General features: G+C 42.3%; 1 protein-coding gene across 4 annotated transcripts in view; it reads right to left on the reverse strand.

The window, feature by feature from the left end:
- MAGI2 (membrane associated guanylate kinase, WW and PDZ domain containing 2) overlaps positions 1-18,565 on the reverse strand; it is a 1,467,283-nt gene that overhangs the window by 54,119 nt on the left and 1,394,599 nt on the right. For all 4 annotated transcript variants that reach the window (XM_033194948.1, XM_033194950.1, XM_033194947.1 and 1 more), the window contains one exon: positions 8,885-9,023. In XM_033194948.1, coding sequence (XP_033050839.1) covers positions 8,885-9,023 — 139 coding nt within the window. The remainder of the gene's footprint in view (positions 1-8,884; positions 9,024-18,565) is intronic.

The following is an 18,565-nucleotide window of genomic DNA, read 5'->3' on the forward strand; positions in this document are numbered from 1 at the left end:
GCAGGCCTGGCCTTTACAATGGAACTAGAGCAGATACGTCTTGCAATCCCCAGGATATGATATTCCCTGAATTCCCTGGAATGGCATTAATATTTAAAAAACATAGTCCTGGACTGAACTGACTCAGTCAGAATCTCCAGAGGATCTGTGGAGAGCGAGAGGGATTGCAGGCATCTGTGTATTTAAAAGGCTGAATCATTTCTCTAAGACTCTCTCTCTCTCTCTCTCTCTCTCTGTCTCTGTGTGTGTGTGTGTGTGTGTGAGAGAGAGAGAGAGAGAGAGAGAGAGAGATTGAAAGAGAGAGAGAGGAAGACAGAGAGAGGAGAGAGAGAGAGAGAAAGAGAGAGAGGCTTCTGATTCCTCTTTTTTTTTTTTTTTTTTTTTTGACGGAGTCTCGCTCTGTCGCCCAGGCTGGAGTGCAGTGGCCAGATCTCAGCTCACTGCAAGCTCCGCCTCCCGGGTTCCCGCCATTCTCCTGCCTCAGCCTCCAAGTAGCTGGGACTACAGGCGCCCGCCACCTCGCCCGGCTAGTTTTTTGTACTTTTTTAGTAGAGACAGGGTTTCACCGTGTTAGCCAGGATGGTCTCGATCTCCTGACCTCGTGATCCGCCCGTCTCGGCCTCCCAAAGTGCTGGGATTACAGGCTTGAGCCACCGCGCCCGGCCTGATTCCTCTTAAAGAAGTGTTAATTTTTCTCCTCTTCTGCATCTTACGATTTTCTTAGTTTCCATATTTGATCTTGTCCCTTCATCCTCAATCTCAGCTCCTCACCCCACAATCCCCCGTAGTGTAAGAAACATTTTCTTAAATTGGTGACTTCTTTAAGGTCTGCTCCAAAGTTCTTACGGTATTCAGCAATGTTTCCACTAAGACAGCTGCCTTTTCTCCTGGACTCTTAGGGAAAGCAGTCCTCTTGTGGGAGAGCTCAGCTTCATGTTGGGGCGAGGAAGGGAATGTTCCTATTAGATCCTAAAATGTGACTCTCCATGATGGGTTACTAGAGGAGCTGGTACCTTTAGGTTTTCCAGAATCTATATGGGTGCGTTTCTTGATGGAGTTTGGGAAATATACCTCTTTATTCACTCATCTCCTCCACAACTTAAGTGTTTGGGAATTGAGGAAGGCTGGACCTTAAGAGCTAAACAGGTTCTTCTTGGTAGATGTCTTGGTCACTATATATATATATATGTACTTTTTTTTTTTTTAGACGGAGTCTTGCTCTGTCGCCCAGGCTGGAGTGCAATGGCATGATCTCGGCTCGCTAAAACCTCCGCCTCCCGGGTTCAAGCCAATTTTCCTGCCTCAGCCTCCCGAGTAGCTAGGATTACAGGCACATGCCACCACACCTGGCTGATTTCAGGCACATGCTACCACACCCGGCTGATTTTTGTATTTTTAGTAGAGATGGGGCTTCACCATGTTGGCCAGGCTGGTTTTGAACTCCTGATCTCAGGTGATCCACCTACCTCGGCCTCCCAAAGTGCTGGAATTACAGGCGTGAGCCACTGCACCCGGTCTGGTCTAATATATTTTTATCAGAGTCTTAAATACCTAATAAATTAGGACTTGCAGGTTGTGGGCAGGGCACAGTATATCCTTAAAAAGAAAAATGCAGGTTGCAAATCATGTAAGAGTATGTAAAAAAGAAGAAATATCATTATAGGCCATGATTTTCAATAAGACAATGGGAAGAAATGTGATTTCATCTTCATCCTAAAATCACTTACAATAGCAAATGAGGTTTGCGCTGAGCAGTGGGGAAAAAGAATTCAGTGTTGTGTTCTTTAAGAAAATCCCTGGCCAGGCCTGGTGGCTCATGCCTGTAATCCCAGCAGTTTGGGAGGCCAAGGAGGGTGGATCACCTGAGGTCAGGAGTTTGAGACCATCCTGGCCAACATGTGAAACACGGTCTCTACTAAAAATACAAAATATTAGCTGGGCGTGGTGGTACATACCTGTAGTCCAAGCTACTCAGGAGGCTGAGGCAGGAGGATCGCTTGAACCTGGGAGGTGGAGTTTGCAGTGAGCCGAGATCACGCCATTGCACTCCAGCCTGGACTACAGAGCCAGACCCTGTCCCCACCGCCAAAAAAAAAAAAAAAAAAAAAAAAAAAGGAAAGCCCTTGTCTCTGGCTCCATGAAATAGGAACTTATTTATTGCAGGTTTTATGGTTAGTGGATTTCCTGGGGTTGCCTCAATGCTGCAGAGAGCATCCTGAGCCTTTCAGCTAGGAAGAACCCTGTTCTCTGTATGATATAACCCAGGGTTCTGCCAGACATTCTGTCCCCTTCCCTAGGTGCTTTATCATTTTCTATTATGTGGTGGAAGGTTTTCTTGAGTGATTTGTGGAACCTCTCATGGAAAAGGAAGATATGCTCAACCATGAATGTCAGAAGCTGAAATTAAATTTCAGAATTTATTATTGCAGCAAGCCACCTTTTGCCCAATTAAAAATGCAGGTGAATTAGTGCCAAGGCTATGGAGCCACTTAAAGCTTCCATCAATGTGGTCTCTGAAGAAGAGGTTAGGGCAATGGTGACCCTCCTTTGTCTTTTATTGAGGGGGCACATCAGCACACCAAGGCAGACCCAGGATGTGAGGTAACACGTCCAGGCTCCCAGAAGTGGCTGACAGCCGCAGGAGGTGAAGAGTGAATTTGATAGATGAAGTTTTGGCTCAATTAGAATTTAGAATAATTCAGACAAGGTCTCAGTAGAGATTTACCCACACTCAGCAAGTTCTTTCTTCAGAAAAAGTACTAATTATTAACACAAATATTATAAAGGAAATTCTTAACAAACTGAAGAAGCCAAGTGCTCTTCAAGGATTCTTAACACTCTAGAAGTACTTGTTAAATTCTACAAATAATTAATAAAACCCATTTAAATGTTTTTCATGAGAGCAGATCCTTTGAGACCTTTTTATGAGTCACTACTCTGCTAAAAACACATTTCTTCATTATTAGTGTCACTATTAGTGTCATTATTAGTGTCAGCTCATGGAGGACCAGGACTGTATTTTACCTTCAGTGCCTGCAAAGCATCCTGCACATAGTAGGTGTTCAGTAAATCTGGTTTAGTTGAGGAAATATTAATTATATCAACTAATAATATTAATCACAGGATTTGTTTCATATAGAGTACTTGGTAGGAATATATTGTCTGGAGTTTATTTTTGTATTATTAGAGGGAAGAAAGGATGTGCTCAGCAGATAATAGCAAAAAAGATTATAACGGCGTACTTATACTTATAATGTTTACTTGGCAATATTTTTTCTTTCTTTTGATATGGGGTCTTGCTCTGTTGCCCAGGCTCATGTGCAGTGGCATGGTCATGGCTCATTGCATTCTCAACTTCCTATGCATAAGTGATTCTCCTGAGTAGCTGGGACCACAGGTGTGTGCTACCACACTTGGCTAATTTATTTATTTATTTTTGTAGAGACAAGGTCTCCCTATGTTGCTTATTCTGGTCTTGAACTCCTGGGCTCAAGCAGTCCTCCTGCCTTGGCCTCCCAAAGTGTTAGGATTAGAGGCGTGAGCCACTGCGCCTGGCTGGCAATATATTCTTAAAGAAGAATAAACAAATGACCCTTACTTATTGCTACATAGAGGCCAGTACTGCTTCACCTGCTGCTCTAATATAATTGTTGAAAGTCATTTTAACTTACTGATTAAAGGTAGACTTTTAACTAAACAACTGTTTGGTCCATTCATGTCTTTAGCTATAGTCACTAGCTCAGATCGATCTGTTTCTCCAGTTAGTGCAGTTTTATTATACTTACAAAATGTAAACAATTTCATTTACCAAGTGCTTGTAGTCAAGTCAATGCCTGTTATATTAAAGATATGATGAACTTTGAAAATGAAAGCATAGGCAGAAGTATAATTCACTGATTGGCTGTCTCTTCCCCTTTGTGTGGGTATGTGGCGTTAGTTGTTGCTAACTAACAACTATTTTCATTGTGAGATTTCTGCTTCATCCTTTTTAACCCTGCCTGGCCTCCTAAGGCCACTGAGACTCCCACTTAAATTGGACTCTCTTCAGTGTTCTATTCATAAAGCCCTGCCCAGTGGCTTTTTAAGAGAATAAACAGGCCAGAGTACCAACCCAGAGTAAAAAGCATGTTTCTATTATGTTTTGCTTTATTCTGATTAACTTTGAACAGCAGACATCAACAAGGGAAAGGCTCCACTTTGGTCTGAACTGCTTATGTTGGGAATTTTTTCATCCAGTGGCACCTCTATTTACCTTGGCCCTGACTCTGTGGCTCAGTTGATAAATCAAGTGTATGTTCGTGTTGTACTCTTTGAATGCTAATGAAGGACGCCTGCATTTCAAGGCAGGCAGCTAATCTGTATAATTTATTCCTGTGCAGTTTTACAACCATGATGCATACTTCCTTTTCTCTTAACCTTTGTGGATTTCATTTGAATAGCAATAACCAGGGTGAAGGAGGGCATTGCTTTTGATGCATCATCTTTTGATTCTCTTCTCAGTATGGCATTGAGATGTGTATCAGGGGAGGGGAAGTCACGCTTCCCACTGAGTTTACAATCAACAAATTCTTATCCTGAGGACTAGAGTGGAGTTGAAGTATCTATCTCCCGAGCTTGTCTTTCAAGGACTTAACTATGAAAGCAACTCCTCCTTCAAAGCCCTTGTCATTTCCCGACTCCCCTTGCAGCTGCTCGACAGCCTCTGTGTGCAGTCACTACTTTCGGGGTGGCGTTTGTTGATTTCTGCCTCTGAACTGGCTGAGGTGTCACCTGACATTTTGTCTTTGGGTAATTAGAGATGACATATGTGCAGCATGTTTGTTCCTTCCCCCAGCTCACTTGGAGTCATGCTGATTTTGTTTAGTCCATGCTCTGACAGATCGCCTTTGGTATTTTTTCAATGGTACCTAGGCTTATCTCTCGGTCACAGATCACCTTAAGAACTCAGAGTGAGAGATTTTATTTCTCTTGACAGAAATCAGCCTTTTTTTTTTGACATGTCCAGAAGTCCGGATAAGGGTCTTGCTTCAAAGCTGTCCTGAATTTTGAATCATAGGGGTATCAACAGGAGGGCTGGTTGAAATCCTTCCATAGGGAATGGTTTAAGAAAAATCAGTTTTCCCATGATTAGGGTGTATTAGGAAAAAGCAGGATTATAATCTTGGCTATATCTACTGGTAAATTCAAGTATTTAATTTTCCTTTTCCATAAGAACTTTCTTTTGTTGTTATTGTTGCTATTATTTTGCTGTTACCCAGTTCTGCTACTTAAGAATTTATTAAGATATACTCTAGTTTATCTTAGACAAAAATAATTCCTTTATTACATGAAAGCATCAAGGTGGTGAAAGAAGACAAGAAATTCTGTTTCATGATATAGTCTATTTGATGCTGGAGGAATTATGGTGTTCCTAGCAGTGGGCACTCCTTGGATGTAGCAGTCACTTGTATAGTGTGACTTTCATAGATGTGGCCACTTCTCTGGCTTGCTTCTGGTGCAGAAAAGGTTAACAGAGCAGGCCTGAGACTGCTCTCCTTAGAAAGGCCAGCTTTCGAGGTTGGCCATTGGCTGGTGCCTGGAAATGTGAGTGGTAAATCATCCTCTAAGCTAATGTAAACCTTTTGCTAAATTATAAGAGTGTCTCACTGTATCTAAACTGTTTGTACAATCAGTGTGGTTTGTGCTGAGCCTGCTTTGCTTCTTGGAGTCTGGAAGTGTGGTATGTGCTAGGCAGAGGGTCCCTGCATCACCAGCTAGTGAAAACCTTGGGCACTGAGTCTGCAGGGAATGTTCCTGAGCAGCAGTGTCACACATACGTTGCTGCATTTTTGTTGCTGGGTGGAAGGAGTGTTGTGGGTGACACCGCGTGTGTGTGAGAGAGAGAGAGCATAAGGAAGCCCGCATGTGGATTCCTCCAGACACCGCCTGTGTCTTTTCCCTTGTGAGCCCAGTGTGTATTTTCACTATATTGCTGTAATAAATCTGAGCTGTGGGCACAGTTACGTTCTGTGCCCCAGGGGGCCTCCTAGAACATCTCTAAATGTGAAAGTGGTCTTGGGGACTCCTGGGTCCCATCTCCCCACCCATCAGTCACTGTGAAGTTCCAGAAATAACATTTGATGACATTATCCTCAAAGATGCTATGATCCTTAATCTTGGTTTCTTATGCATAACCACTCACCTTTCAGCTTAGATTTTCCCAGAGAACTAACGTTTATCTCGTTTGACTATTGTTTTATTTCCTTTAAGGAGATTGCCCTGTGCTATTACGTTCTTTCTTTTGTGACATCCTCTCTAAAATTTTTTACAGTCAAAATCCATCTCAATTTAATATCAAAAGTAGCGGACAAGTGCTGATATTACTAGCAAGTATAATTTAATGTTACACTTTAGAGGAATATATTTAGAAGAAATTCTGCAATACTGCTACAGTTAACAATGTTGATGATTGGCCACTCAAAAGTTTGCCCAGGCTAGGTGCGGTGGCTCACACCTGTAACCCCAGCACTTTGGAAGGCTGAGATGGGTGGATTGTTTTGAGAAGTTCAAGACCAGCCTGGGCAACATGGTGAAACCCCATCTCTACAAAAATACAAAAAAAATTAGCTGGGCATTGGTGGCTTGCACCTGTAGTCCCAGCTACTTGGGAGGCTGACTGAGGCTGAAGAATCGCCTGAGCCTGGTTAGCGGAGGTTGCAGTGAGCTGAGATCACACCACTCCACTCCAGTCTGGGTGACAGAGACCTTGTTTCAAAAAAAAAAAAAAAAGCGTGTGCCCAGATATTTAAAAAACTCTGGTTCATTTGAGAATTTCACTGTAATCATATATTTTTGAGTGATGTTAAGAATTAATGAAATACTGTTGGCATGATCTTGAATTTTTGTCTTGTTCAAAAACATGTTTTTATTTCTTCCTCATGATAGTCTGAGGTAGCTTCACATTTGTTCACTACAGTTTGAGTGATGCCGCAGGTTGATCAGTAGTATGTTCTACTTGCTCACTACAGACAAGCAGCTGATGTGTGGATGCTGAGAAAGTGTGGACCAATAGCGATTCTACAGAAAAATGAAAAGCTCAGGATAGTCATGCTGGTTGGATTAACTTTTTAAAGATAAACTTGTTAGAACAATATTAACTCTATGAAAATGTCTGGGTAGAGATAATATTCAGGTCTCACCATGGAGTGAAGCATACCGTTAAAGGTGGTATGTTTTAGAAGTAATAGAATTTCATAGGTCACTTTGATATTAATGAGTCAGTCAGTGCTCTACAGTGCAAAAGTTATTCTATTCCAAGAGTTCAGATTCTTTACAAAGGGATTAATGCTGGTACATTTTAGCAGGATCATGCCTGTGCTTATTGATAATATATATATTTAAAATATTTTATTAGATTCAAGCATTAAGGGTAGGAATCTGGGATGAAATGTTTCCTTGGGCCTAGAGCCAGCCCTACAGAAGCTTCTGAATGCTTTTTGACTTACTGTGAAGGCTTGCTAGCTCTCTTTGTAGGCTTGGAGGGGTGCACAAGATACTGGAAATATAATGCATTTAAGGCCTTTGAGTTTAGATATTTCAATTGAACTCAGGATATAGATCTGCCCTGCTAAGTAAGGAGATATTAGTCAGTTATTTAGACAATGTATGCAAAAAGAATAATCTGAAATGAAAAAGTACTCTTTAGAAATCTTTTTTTTTTTTTTTTGAGATAGAGTTTCGCTCTTGTTGCCCAGGCTGGAGTGCAATGGTGTGGTCTCAGCTCACCGCAACCTCTGCCTCCTGGGTTCAAGCAATTCTTCTGCCTCAGCCTCCCGAGGAGCTGGGATTATAGGCATGTGCCACCACGCTCGGCTCATTTTGTCTTTTTAGTAGAGATGGGGTTTCTCCATGTTGGTCAGGCTGGTCTTGAACTCCCAACCTCAGGTGATCCGCCTGCCCTGGCCTCCCAAAGTGCTGGGATTACAGGCGTGAGCCACTGCGCCCAGCCTAGAAGTCTTTTTTTTGGGGTAGGGGATAGAAGGAGGAAAGTGAGTCAATTTATTTCAATCAACTTAGAGCTCATTATTCAGGTCAGCAGTTAGATCTTGTTTTCCTAATCTGAACAGGTATTATCTGCACTAGTCTGATGTGTCTGTATGCATTTCTGTTTCTGTCTGTCACTCACTGAGATTATCTTTAAAGACCACCTCAGGTTTCGGTGCTTTTCATGTAATGACCACTCAGCTGTTTTGGACACACTAGAGCTATGTTGTCGGTAGTGTCTGTAATGGGCTGCTGCGAAACAACAACTTTAAAGATGTTTGAAGACAAATCTGTGAATCAAAACATGCTTTAAAGCCTTCCTCAAAAGCATACAGAAACACAACACAGGAGTGAATTTTCAGAATAATTCCTAAATGCCAAGGAAATGCAACCATTGCGTGAACTGAAGTTTACATTTTAAATTTCACACCCTGAAGATATGCTGCTGGTCCCTGGCCCCAGTTACAAATCCTTTGAGATAGTCTGATGCACAAACAGTGTTAGGAAATAATTGATAAATTACTGTGTACTCAAATGAACAGCAGACCATCAGTCAAATTGTAAAAGTTCTAATATTTAAGGGGTGCTAGATCTCCTCGCACACTCAGAGATGCCCTGGAAGGTCCTACATTTCATATTTTAAACATTCCTTAATGGAGGGAGCAAAAGAAAGAGTTCACACACATTTATTTCCTGGGCATAAACATACGCGCGTGTATGTGTGTGTGTGTGTGTGTACCTATTGGTAGCTAAATATATATTTATGTAGAAATAGAGGGCTGATGTCGTTTTATAAATAAGCATAAGCATTTCAGGTTCACAGAAGGAAGAGCAAAAGGATGAATTAAAACGTGGAACGCACCATATTCTGGGACCTGTCCCGTGCCTCTCTTGAGCAGCAGCCTCACTCGTCTTCCTCCAGATTTGATGAGTTCTATTGCTCTGGCATGTGTCATGTCCCTTGTGCTCTCCCCATTGATTTCAATGATTTGATCTCCTACCTGTTGATTGAAGAAAAATTAAGTCAGTCAAAAATGGTTTTACTCAAGTTGCATTGTCAACAGATTAAAAAAAAAAGCATGTCTAGATGACCTGAGAGCATCCAAATAATTTGGTGGTAGCCTGCTGCTTCTTGGAAGAGGCTAATCCCTGGCTGCATCCTGAATCTGATCACCAAACTTTATTTACCTTTACAGAAATGAAAATATCAGACCACGAAGGTTGCAGCCATATGTTACTTTTACTGTTACTTATTACTTATTATGGCAGAGACTGTAAACTAGTTAGCATTGTTTTAAAAATTAGGGCATATGTCTGATACTAAAATTCACAATAACTTGGCACCTTTGCTTTGAAACAAGAAGTAAACATTTTAAGGCCTTTTCTTTTTTTTTTTTGAGACGGAGTCTCACTCTCTCCTCCAGGCTGGAGTGCAGTGGCACCATCTTGGCTCACTGCAAGTTCCGTCTCCTGGGTTCACGCCATTCTTCTGCCTCAGCCCCCCGAGTAGCTGGGACTACAGGCGCCCGCCACCATGCCTGGCTAATGTTTTGTATTTTTAGTAGAGACAGGGTTTCACTGTGTTAGCCAGGATGGTCTCGATCTCCTGACCTCGTGATCTGACCGCCTCAGCCTCCCACAGTGCTGGGATTACAGGCTTGAGCCACCACGCCCGGCCAAGGCCTTTTCATTGAATCTATTGCCAACTTTTGACTCAGTGCAGCATCCAATTCAGCATGTTGGATAAACGGATTGGTTTTTGTGCTTCTCTGAGAAATTTTTGTATGTATCATTTAAATTTCCCTGGGTGCTGTTGTGATATTTGCCTTCTTTGTAAACAGTGGTTGGCTGATATTCACATTTGATCATGAGTTTTCTATCACAGCCCCTTGAATTAAAAATGAGATTCTCCATACTCTCCACGTGACTAATGCCCTGGCTAAATCTTTGCCATGCTCACACTTGATTGCCAGAAGCTGTCTGGTTAAATACCAGTTCCTCCTGAATTGGGTTTCATAAGCAATTCCCTTTTGGACTGGGTTCCATAAGCAACTCCCTTTTGGCATTTGTGAATAGATAGTTGAAATAAGGGAGGTTCAACCATGAGCACATCATGTAACTCCCACAGTACCATTACTGTCAGGAACCCTAGAATTAAAAAATGTCTCATCTCAGTGCAAGTAACATAAGACAAATTAACCAGCAAAAGCACAATGAGTGGCTTTGCAAAAATGCTATTTTAGTTAGGTACCTTAAAGCAGATCTCAGTCTAAACTCTGTAATGCAAACAGAACTGTAGAAAAACTCTCTATAGCTAATCATTATCAGTGTGGATGCTGCAGGCTGGCTGAGAATAGGAACACAAATTTTCCATCACAGTGGCAGGAGAGCATAAAAACAAGACCCCCAAAGTCGGGGGGAAGAACATGTTGTAGCAAGGAAATGACATCTCTACCTAAGGATGATTCTCTAAGGGGTAAGGAGGATTCCAATGTCAGAAGGTAAAGACCTCCTTTTGTATACTCAGCTGCCTTTGGAAGTATGGATTTGGGGCAATGGATGAGGTTTACCTCACTGGCATGACTTCACATTCCACAGAAAAACCAAGAAGACAGAACAAACCTAACTGTTTTAGGGCTAGTAGCTTTCTTCAAGTTTCCTTAATTGTCTCCTTTCCTCTGAGGCAACAGGCATAACTTGAAGTTGAATAGTTTGCCAGAGGCCATGTATCTAAGCCAGAGGCAGAAATGGGACCAATGATCCCTCCCCAAGTAGCCCTCTCCCACAACAGAAACCTCATGGCACAGAATTAAATTGAAAAAGTAAAACAGCAGTTCCGATGAAGCTACATATAGAAAAAGTGTTCCTTCCTGGCTAGACTCTCTTCTGAGCTTCAGACTCACATGTCCAGTTGATCACTAAACATTTTCACCTTGTTGTCTGTCCAACAGGCAACTCCAAGTCAACAGCAGTAGAAGCAGAAGACAGGGCTAACTACCTTTCTCCCAAAGTGGTTCTTCCTCTCAGTTCTCAATCCTGGTTAATGGCAGCACCACTCACCTAAGCAGAAACCTGGGGGTCACGCTACACTCCTTGTTTTCTCAACTTCTCCGCATCTGTCCCTGTCCTCATATGTATCCCATTGCTCACAAGTTCAATTCAGGCCTTTACGTGGTTATTCCAGTATTTCCCTGTCACTCTCCCACCAACCTCTTTTCATTGTCACCAGAGTCATCCTTCTAAGGAAAAGCTTGCCAAATGTGTCCTGCTGACTAAAGCATTCAGGCCCATACACATACTGCTGTTCTTTTTTCTCCTCCTCCCCAGAGGCCTGGTGATTTCTTGTCCTTTCTGAAGGTCCTAAGAATCTTCTCCTCTGGGTGCCTTCCTCGACTCTATGCCCTTCACAAGCAGAGATGTCCACTCTCTCTGTTCAGTAGTAATGGCACCCCACTCTATTTATTATGCCTCATTACAGATTCATGAGTCTCTGTCTTCCCTCCTAGGTTTTGAGTGTCTTCATTCAGTAAATAATTTCTGAGTACCTACTATGTACCAGACAGTCAACTGGGGATATAGAGATAAATGGTATCATTTGTTTGTACAATAAGTTCTCAGTCTATTTGGAAAGAAAGTGGGTAAATAAGGCCATTACTACTCAATGTATCTTTGCTATAACAGAGGCATTCACAAAGTACTAAGGGAACAGAAAGAAGGGACATCTAACCCAGAGTGTGGGGGTGGTGGGTAGTCAGGGAGAGCTGCCAGGAGGTGGTGACATCTCAACTGAGTTTTGAAGTACCAGTAGGAGTTCCCCAGGTGAAGAGGAAAGCATTCTAGGCAGAGAGAGTAGCATAAGCAAAGGCTGCAGAGTTTGAGGGAATGGTATATTTGGGAAACTGTCAGTAATTTATTATGCTGTTCAGGAGTTTAGGTTTTATTTTGAAGGCAATGGCAAGGCACTAAAAAGTTAAGCATGGGGTAACCTGACCAGGGAAACAGAGTGGTGTTTAGAAATCTCCTTGCAACCTCAGTGTGGAAAGTGGAAGAAGAGAAAGGTGGAAGACTGAGGAAGGGAGCTTCCTGCAACTGAGTTGCAGCGTTGTCACATGGTCTATTCAAGTGAGACATTAGGAGGCTGTGGGGAAGGAGACAATGAGGACAATGACACAGAGTCTGGGTCTCCTTTAACTGTGGGTCTGGATGAGGTGCACTGCATATATTGGTGACTGAGTGAAGTACTTCTACATGGCTTATCTTGAAACCATGGGAGAGGGAGGTATAAACCCTCTTGAACCCCCAAATCGAATCTTGACAGCCACTGCCGCCTTGCAGTTACTTGTGTCCTGAGACTGATATTTTAACCAAAAACCATGTGGAGGGCAAAAGAGATCTTGTGTTGTGATAGAAATAGTCCCATATTTTGACTCTGGTCCCATACTTGAGTTTAGCAAGACTTAGAAAATTTGAAGTTTTCATTCACGTATGTGTTTATTTTCCCTTTTCCCTACAGGGAGCTTGTGAGACTTAAAGGAGAAGGCATTAGCATGGAGGAGAGAAGGGGTGGTTTGAAAACTACGTGGCAGGTGGAGAAGCAGAGGGGTTTAGGGGCTGTGCAAGGGGTGAGCTGAAGTTGTGGGGGCCTCAGGGATGAGTCTCCGGGAAGTCAGGGACATTATTTTTATCGGGTTTCCGGGAGCCTGGGCTGACCTCTTCACCTGGAAGATTTCCATAATTTCGGCTTTCCATGTAGGGTCCCCTCAGAGGGAGATGCTCTGATACCTGCTGAATCTCTCCTACACCCTTTCCCCATTCCAGGGTATCAGTGTCATTGGGTGGTGGGGGTTGTGTCTGCTGATTTTCTGCCTCATTTTGGAGCAACGGAAGTTTGGGAATAGTTCAAGATCTTACTAAATCAAGGAAAAAAACATTTCTAGGGGCTGTTGGTGGTTAGGTAATGGAACGAAAATGCTGCTGCCGACATAGACTCTGACTGTTGCAAAGCACTCTGGGCATTATTTTAAAAGTGGGCCAACTCACGGGGACCTGGTTTCAGTGGCAACAGACTCAGTCCAGACCTGGCCTCAAGACTCCCATCTCTCTTTGCAACAGTATGACCTGTGAAAGGGTTGAATTTTCATTTTCATTCCAATATCAGTATTGTGTATAATAATTTTAATTGGAACTCCCTAAATAAATTTGGGATGTGATCTCTTTCATTGTCATCTGGATATATAAGAAGATCGACTTATGGGGGGTGGGGACAGCGGGAGGCGGGGCAAGAGATTCTCTTGTTACTTTCCTACTTTCCGACCTCATCTGACTTCAGTGCACTGGCCAGTGTGTGACCAAAGAGTGTCACTTTTCTCTATCACAATCGGGATAATTAATTTTGTAAAACCAATAGAAAATTTGCAGCACTTTTAGAAATGAAGAAAAAGACCAACTGTGACTCTGGTGTAGTCTCTTTCTATACTCTCTGCCACAGAGCTATCTTCAACTGAGCTATGTTACTAAAATGACACTTCTAAGATCTCCACTCATTCTTAGAGTATTTTTAAAATATCGAGTTCCAGTTGAGAGGGAGAGGGAGAGGGAGAGAGAAAGAGAGAGAGAGACAGACAGACCAAGATACCAAAACCAGATAAAGGTAATTCAGGAGTCTCTGTGTGCACTGCATTAGGTGGATCAAGGAACTGCCAAATTTAGGAAACTGACCAAACGACTTAAGAGGAATTCTAAGAACTCATTTTTTTTTCCTATGGAAGAGATACTTTTATCTGTGGTCCCCTTGGGGCAACTAACAACCTTAGAGTAATGTCCCAGGGCCAAGGCGGAGTGATATAACTACTGTGTGGAGGGCCCAGCCTAGTAAGTTCTGCATTCCTACTCCTGCATTTCTGCTCATACATCATAGCAGATTTTTCTTTAACAAAACACCAAATCTTTGAACTTGCTTGGGGCTTTCCAGGTACAAAACTTTTTCTCTTTTTGTCTATGGAAGGCCAAGGCAGGAGAAGGCAAACATCTCAGAATTCCTTTTGTGGTTAATAGTTCAGGTTGTAAGAAAGAATTTAAACTCTGTACTGTATGCATTTTTGTAGTCAAGTCATATATAAAGTATTTGGCTTGTCTCAGTGAAATATTTATAAGAATTAGATTAAATCCTGGATTTACTTTAGCTGTGAGTCATGGCAGTCCCAGCTCAAAGGGTTGCTTGGACATCACTACAAACATGCTTAGCTGGTTGTAATCAGTTAATTGCCCTCATGTTACCATTGCATCATCAGAGCCTATTTTGTATGATCATATATGACTAAAATGATCCCAGATTATAATTAGGTGTGAGGAATTGAGTTTCTCAGGCTGGGCATGTTGGCTCATGCCTATAATCTCAGTGCTTTGGAAGGCCGAAGTGGGAGACTGCTTGAGTCCAGGAGTTCAAGACTAGCCTGAGCCACATGGCAAAACCCCCATCTCTACAAAAAATAAAAAACATTAGCCAGGTGTGGTGGTACATGCCTAGCTACTCAGGAGGCCAAGGTGGGAGGATCACTTGAGCCCAGGAGTTCAAGGCTGTAGTGAGCCATGATTGCACCTCTGTATTCCAGCCTGGGGAACAAGAGTGAGGACTTATCTCTAAAACAAAACAAAATAATAAAACTCCCACAAGAAAACCCCCCCAAAAACAAAATCAAACCCAAAATAGTCCCAGCATCTCTCAAGAAACTTCATCCAAGTAGAAGTGTGAAATGACCCTTACGGATACACAGAAGAGAGAAGAATCCTTCATCAAGGTTCTGTCTAAGCACATAACCTGCTTAGGAGGGTCACAAAGGTGAGAGGAACAAGCTGGTACTGGAAGTGAAAGGCCACTGCAGGATCCTGAGAATTTACCACTTGCTGCAGGTGGTATGCCTTCTTTGGTGGTGTTATTATTTGTGTTTAGAAAAGATGTAGTCACAGCTCAGAAAATGTCCGGCCATTGACTTGAGCACACCATCCTATGGTGGGAGTGTTGCCTTGACTGGACATTCATATCAGGGAGCCGGCTCTAGCAAAGGTTTAGGGGGAGCTCTCCCTTCCGGAGCCTCCCTTTCTATTTACAAAAATCCTCTAAATTAAAACATGAAAATATATGTAAAACTTGAATATGACACAGTATCCCTACTGTGGAAGTAGTTGAACTCTAAATTATGATCTGGTATCTTCCTCACTGATTCTTTCCTTTTTCCTTGTCAACTGTTACTGATATTAATCTCATATAGAGAATTTTATTAGATTGCTTCTTTCTAAATCTCCTTACTCTTCTAGGGCTCATTTTATTTATTTATTTATTTTTAGATGGAGTTTCACTCTGTTGCCCAGGCTGAAGTGCAATGGCACGTTCTTGGCCTACCGCAACCCCCACCTTCTAGGTCTGAGTGATTCTCCTGCCTCAGCCTCCTGAGTAGCTGGGATTACAGGTGAACTCCACCACGCTTGGTTAATTTTTTGTATTTTCAGTAGAGAGGGTTTTACCATGTTGGCCAGGCGGGTCTTGAACTCCTGACCTCAGATGATCTACTTGCCTTGGCCTCCCAAAATGCTAGGATTACAGGTGTAAGCCTCCATACCCAGCCTCTTCTACGGCTCTTAACTGGGGTTGATGTTTAATTCTTTTAAGTTCTCCCCTCCCCTAGCGCTATGCATGCTCTCTGGGTGATCACTTCTCATCTTTCTTTCTTTCTTTTTTTTTTTTTGAGACAGGGTCTCACTGTGTCACCCAGACTGGAGTGTAGTGGCATGATCTCGTCTCACTGTAGCCTTGACCTCCCAGGTTCAAGCAATCCTGCTGCCTCAGCCCCCCAGGTAGCTGGGACCACAGGCGTGCACCACCATGTCTGACTAATTTTTGTATTTTTGGTAGAGATGAGGTTTCACCATGTTGCCCAGGCTGGTCTCGAATTCCTGAGCTCAAGCGATCCACCCATTTTCACCTACCAAAGTGCTGGGATTACAGGCGTGAGCTACTGTGTCTCGCCCTTCCTACCTTTCTAAGGTATTTGGCGTGTTTCCTTTTTGGTGCCTTTGTACATGCTGTTCCTTTTGCTAGAATCTGAGTCCTTCTTCTCCCCACTTCAAAAAGGGAAATCCTACTTATCTCTTAGGAACCAAACTTCAGGGATGATATCATCCAGAGAGCCTTTTATGATCCCAGCAGTCTGGGTCAGGTGCCTTTCCTGTGCATTTCTTTAGAAGTATTGACCTTTGCCAATAATATTGTACGCTCTCCAAGGACAGGAACTCTGCCACATGGGAAATATCCACATACGTCTGTTCAACAGATGGATGAATGTTTGAAAGAAGGCATTTTTCAGAAATTATCTTTTTGGCTGTATGTTCCTTATAGTTTAAACCAAATGTAAACAAGGTTTATAATAAAATTCTAATTTGGTTTCATAATATATGTCAACCAGGTTTGATCATGATCAAATAATATATGGGAAGTGCTTTGTAATCTCTAAATATACAAATATAATCTATTATTAATCACAGTAGTTACAATTAACAATAGATCATTATAATTATAATAATGGTAGAAGAGATAAAAAAGTAATACATTTTTCATAATGAATCTGGGAGAGAAGCGGTTGAACTTCTGAGGGTGTATTAAATGGTGAAATGGGGCAAATGATATTTTTCTGGAAATATCACTGAGAGGTTAAAAATGAAAAAAAAAAAAAAAAAACACCAAAGACTCTTCTGTTTGATAAGCACTACCTGATAGAAATTCTTATAGGACATGAATGGTATATCATATTCCATGATTTTGGATGAAGTTCTTAGGAAAAGAATCTCATGAATGTTGGGCAGATAATCCAAACCCTGAACTAATACAGATAAATAACTGCAAGTGTGGCAACCAATATGAATGTGAAGAAAGAGATTTAAAGACAAGCTCGTTGGAGCAAAACATTTTCTAAAAAGGAAAAATAACTACTGTCATTCCATTTTTCTTTTTCTTTCTTTTTTTTTTTTTTTTTTGAGACAGAGTCTTGCTCTGCCACCCAGGCTGGAGTGCAGTGGCCAGATCTCAGCTCACTGCAAGCTCCGCCTCCCGGGTTCACGCCATTCTCCTGCCTCAGCCTCTGGAGTAGCTGGGACTACAGGCGCCCGCCACCTTGCCCGGCTAGTTTTTTGTATTTTTTTTTTTTAGTAGGGACGGGGTTTCACCGTATTAGCCAGGATGGTCTCGATTTCCTGACCTCGTGATCCGCCCGCCTCGGCCTCCCAAAGTGCTGGGATTACAGGCTTGAGCCACCGCGCCCGGCCCCATTTTTCATATGCTAGTTTGACTGCTCAGGTGAAGAGAGACTGGGGCAATATCTTACAATTATCTGCCTAAGAATAGAAAGCTATCATTGGCAGCTCAGCTAGCTTATCCAGATGCTCAGAAATCACTTACATTAGGTCATGAAGTCAGTTTCCCCAGTTGACTGAAAAATAAACAAAAAGGAAATCAAAGAGGAAACTTTCTATTGTGAACTCTGTATGAGCTGTTATTTCCCTTCCTTGGATGTAATTTAGAGAAAATGAGGGATTATTGTTATATATACTTATCTAATCAGATACATTTATTTTCTGGATAAGCATTAGGCTTTGTGCAATGACTTCTATACTGACTCATGATAACAATTCCTTGTTTTCCTAAAGCCAACTGTCTTGCATATTGCATTTACATTTCAACTTTTTAGCACCTTCTCTCCTCTCTGACCTCTGCTTCTGTATTTACATCTCTATCTCAGACTGTGTGTGCACCAGTCCTAGACCTGACAAGTTAACAGTGTGAATGAGCATCAAAAGGTATACCAAAATGGGTGGCAGGGACATCAGTTAGTTGGGATTTTGAAGATAATTTAACGATGGGACTATTTTCAAAGTATGGGCAGGGTTAGTGCAATCAAAGAGGGCTGTTGAGGCAATGTAGGATAAATATGGCGAGTGCTATTATCACTTCTAGTCTGAACGACATCAGGGAGGAAAAGAAGTTACAGGGGCTGAGTGAGAGCTGGAGCCATGAAAGAGAGGCTGCCTGTCTAGAGCTGGAGCTGTAGCGGCAAGGAATGCTGCCAGGCTCACAGCACCAAGGCAGGAGCAACAGGGTAAGAAATACCCCAGCCTCTCTGTGGCAGACAGAATAGTGTCGCCCATCCCCAGATGTCCACCTCCTAGTCCCTGGAATATGTGGCAAAAAGGATTTTGCAGATGTGCATACCTTAAGGATTTTGAGATGGGGCGATTATCCAGATTGTTTGGGTGAGCCTAATATAATCACAAAGGTCAAAGTCTGAGAGAGAAATGCAAGACAGAAGCAGAGGTCAGAGAGGACAGAAGGTGCTAAGCTGCTGGCTTTGAAGATGGAGGAAGGAAATATAAGCCAAGGACGTTCTAGAAGCTGGAAAAGGAAATGAAATGGGTTCCTACCCCAGAGTCTCCAAATGGAACCAGCCCTGCTGACATGGTGTCTTGATTTTAACCCAGTGAAACAAACCGATTTCAG

The sequence above is a fragment of the Trachypithecus francoisi genome, unplaced genomic scaffold (assembly GCF_009764315.1).
Source record: "Trachypithecus francoisi isolate TF-2019V2 unplaced genomic scaffold, Tfra_2.0 Lachesis_group4, whole genome shotgun sequence".
NCBI lineage: Eukaryota > Metazoa > Chordata > Mammalia > Primates > Cercopithecidae > Trachypithecus > Trachypithecus francoisi.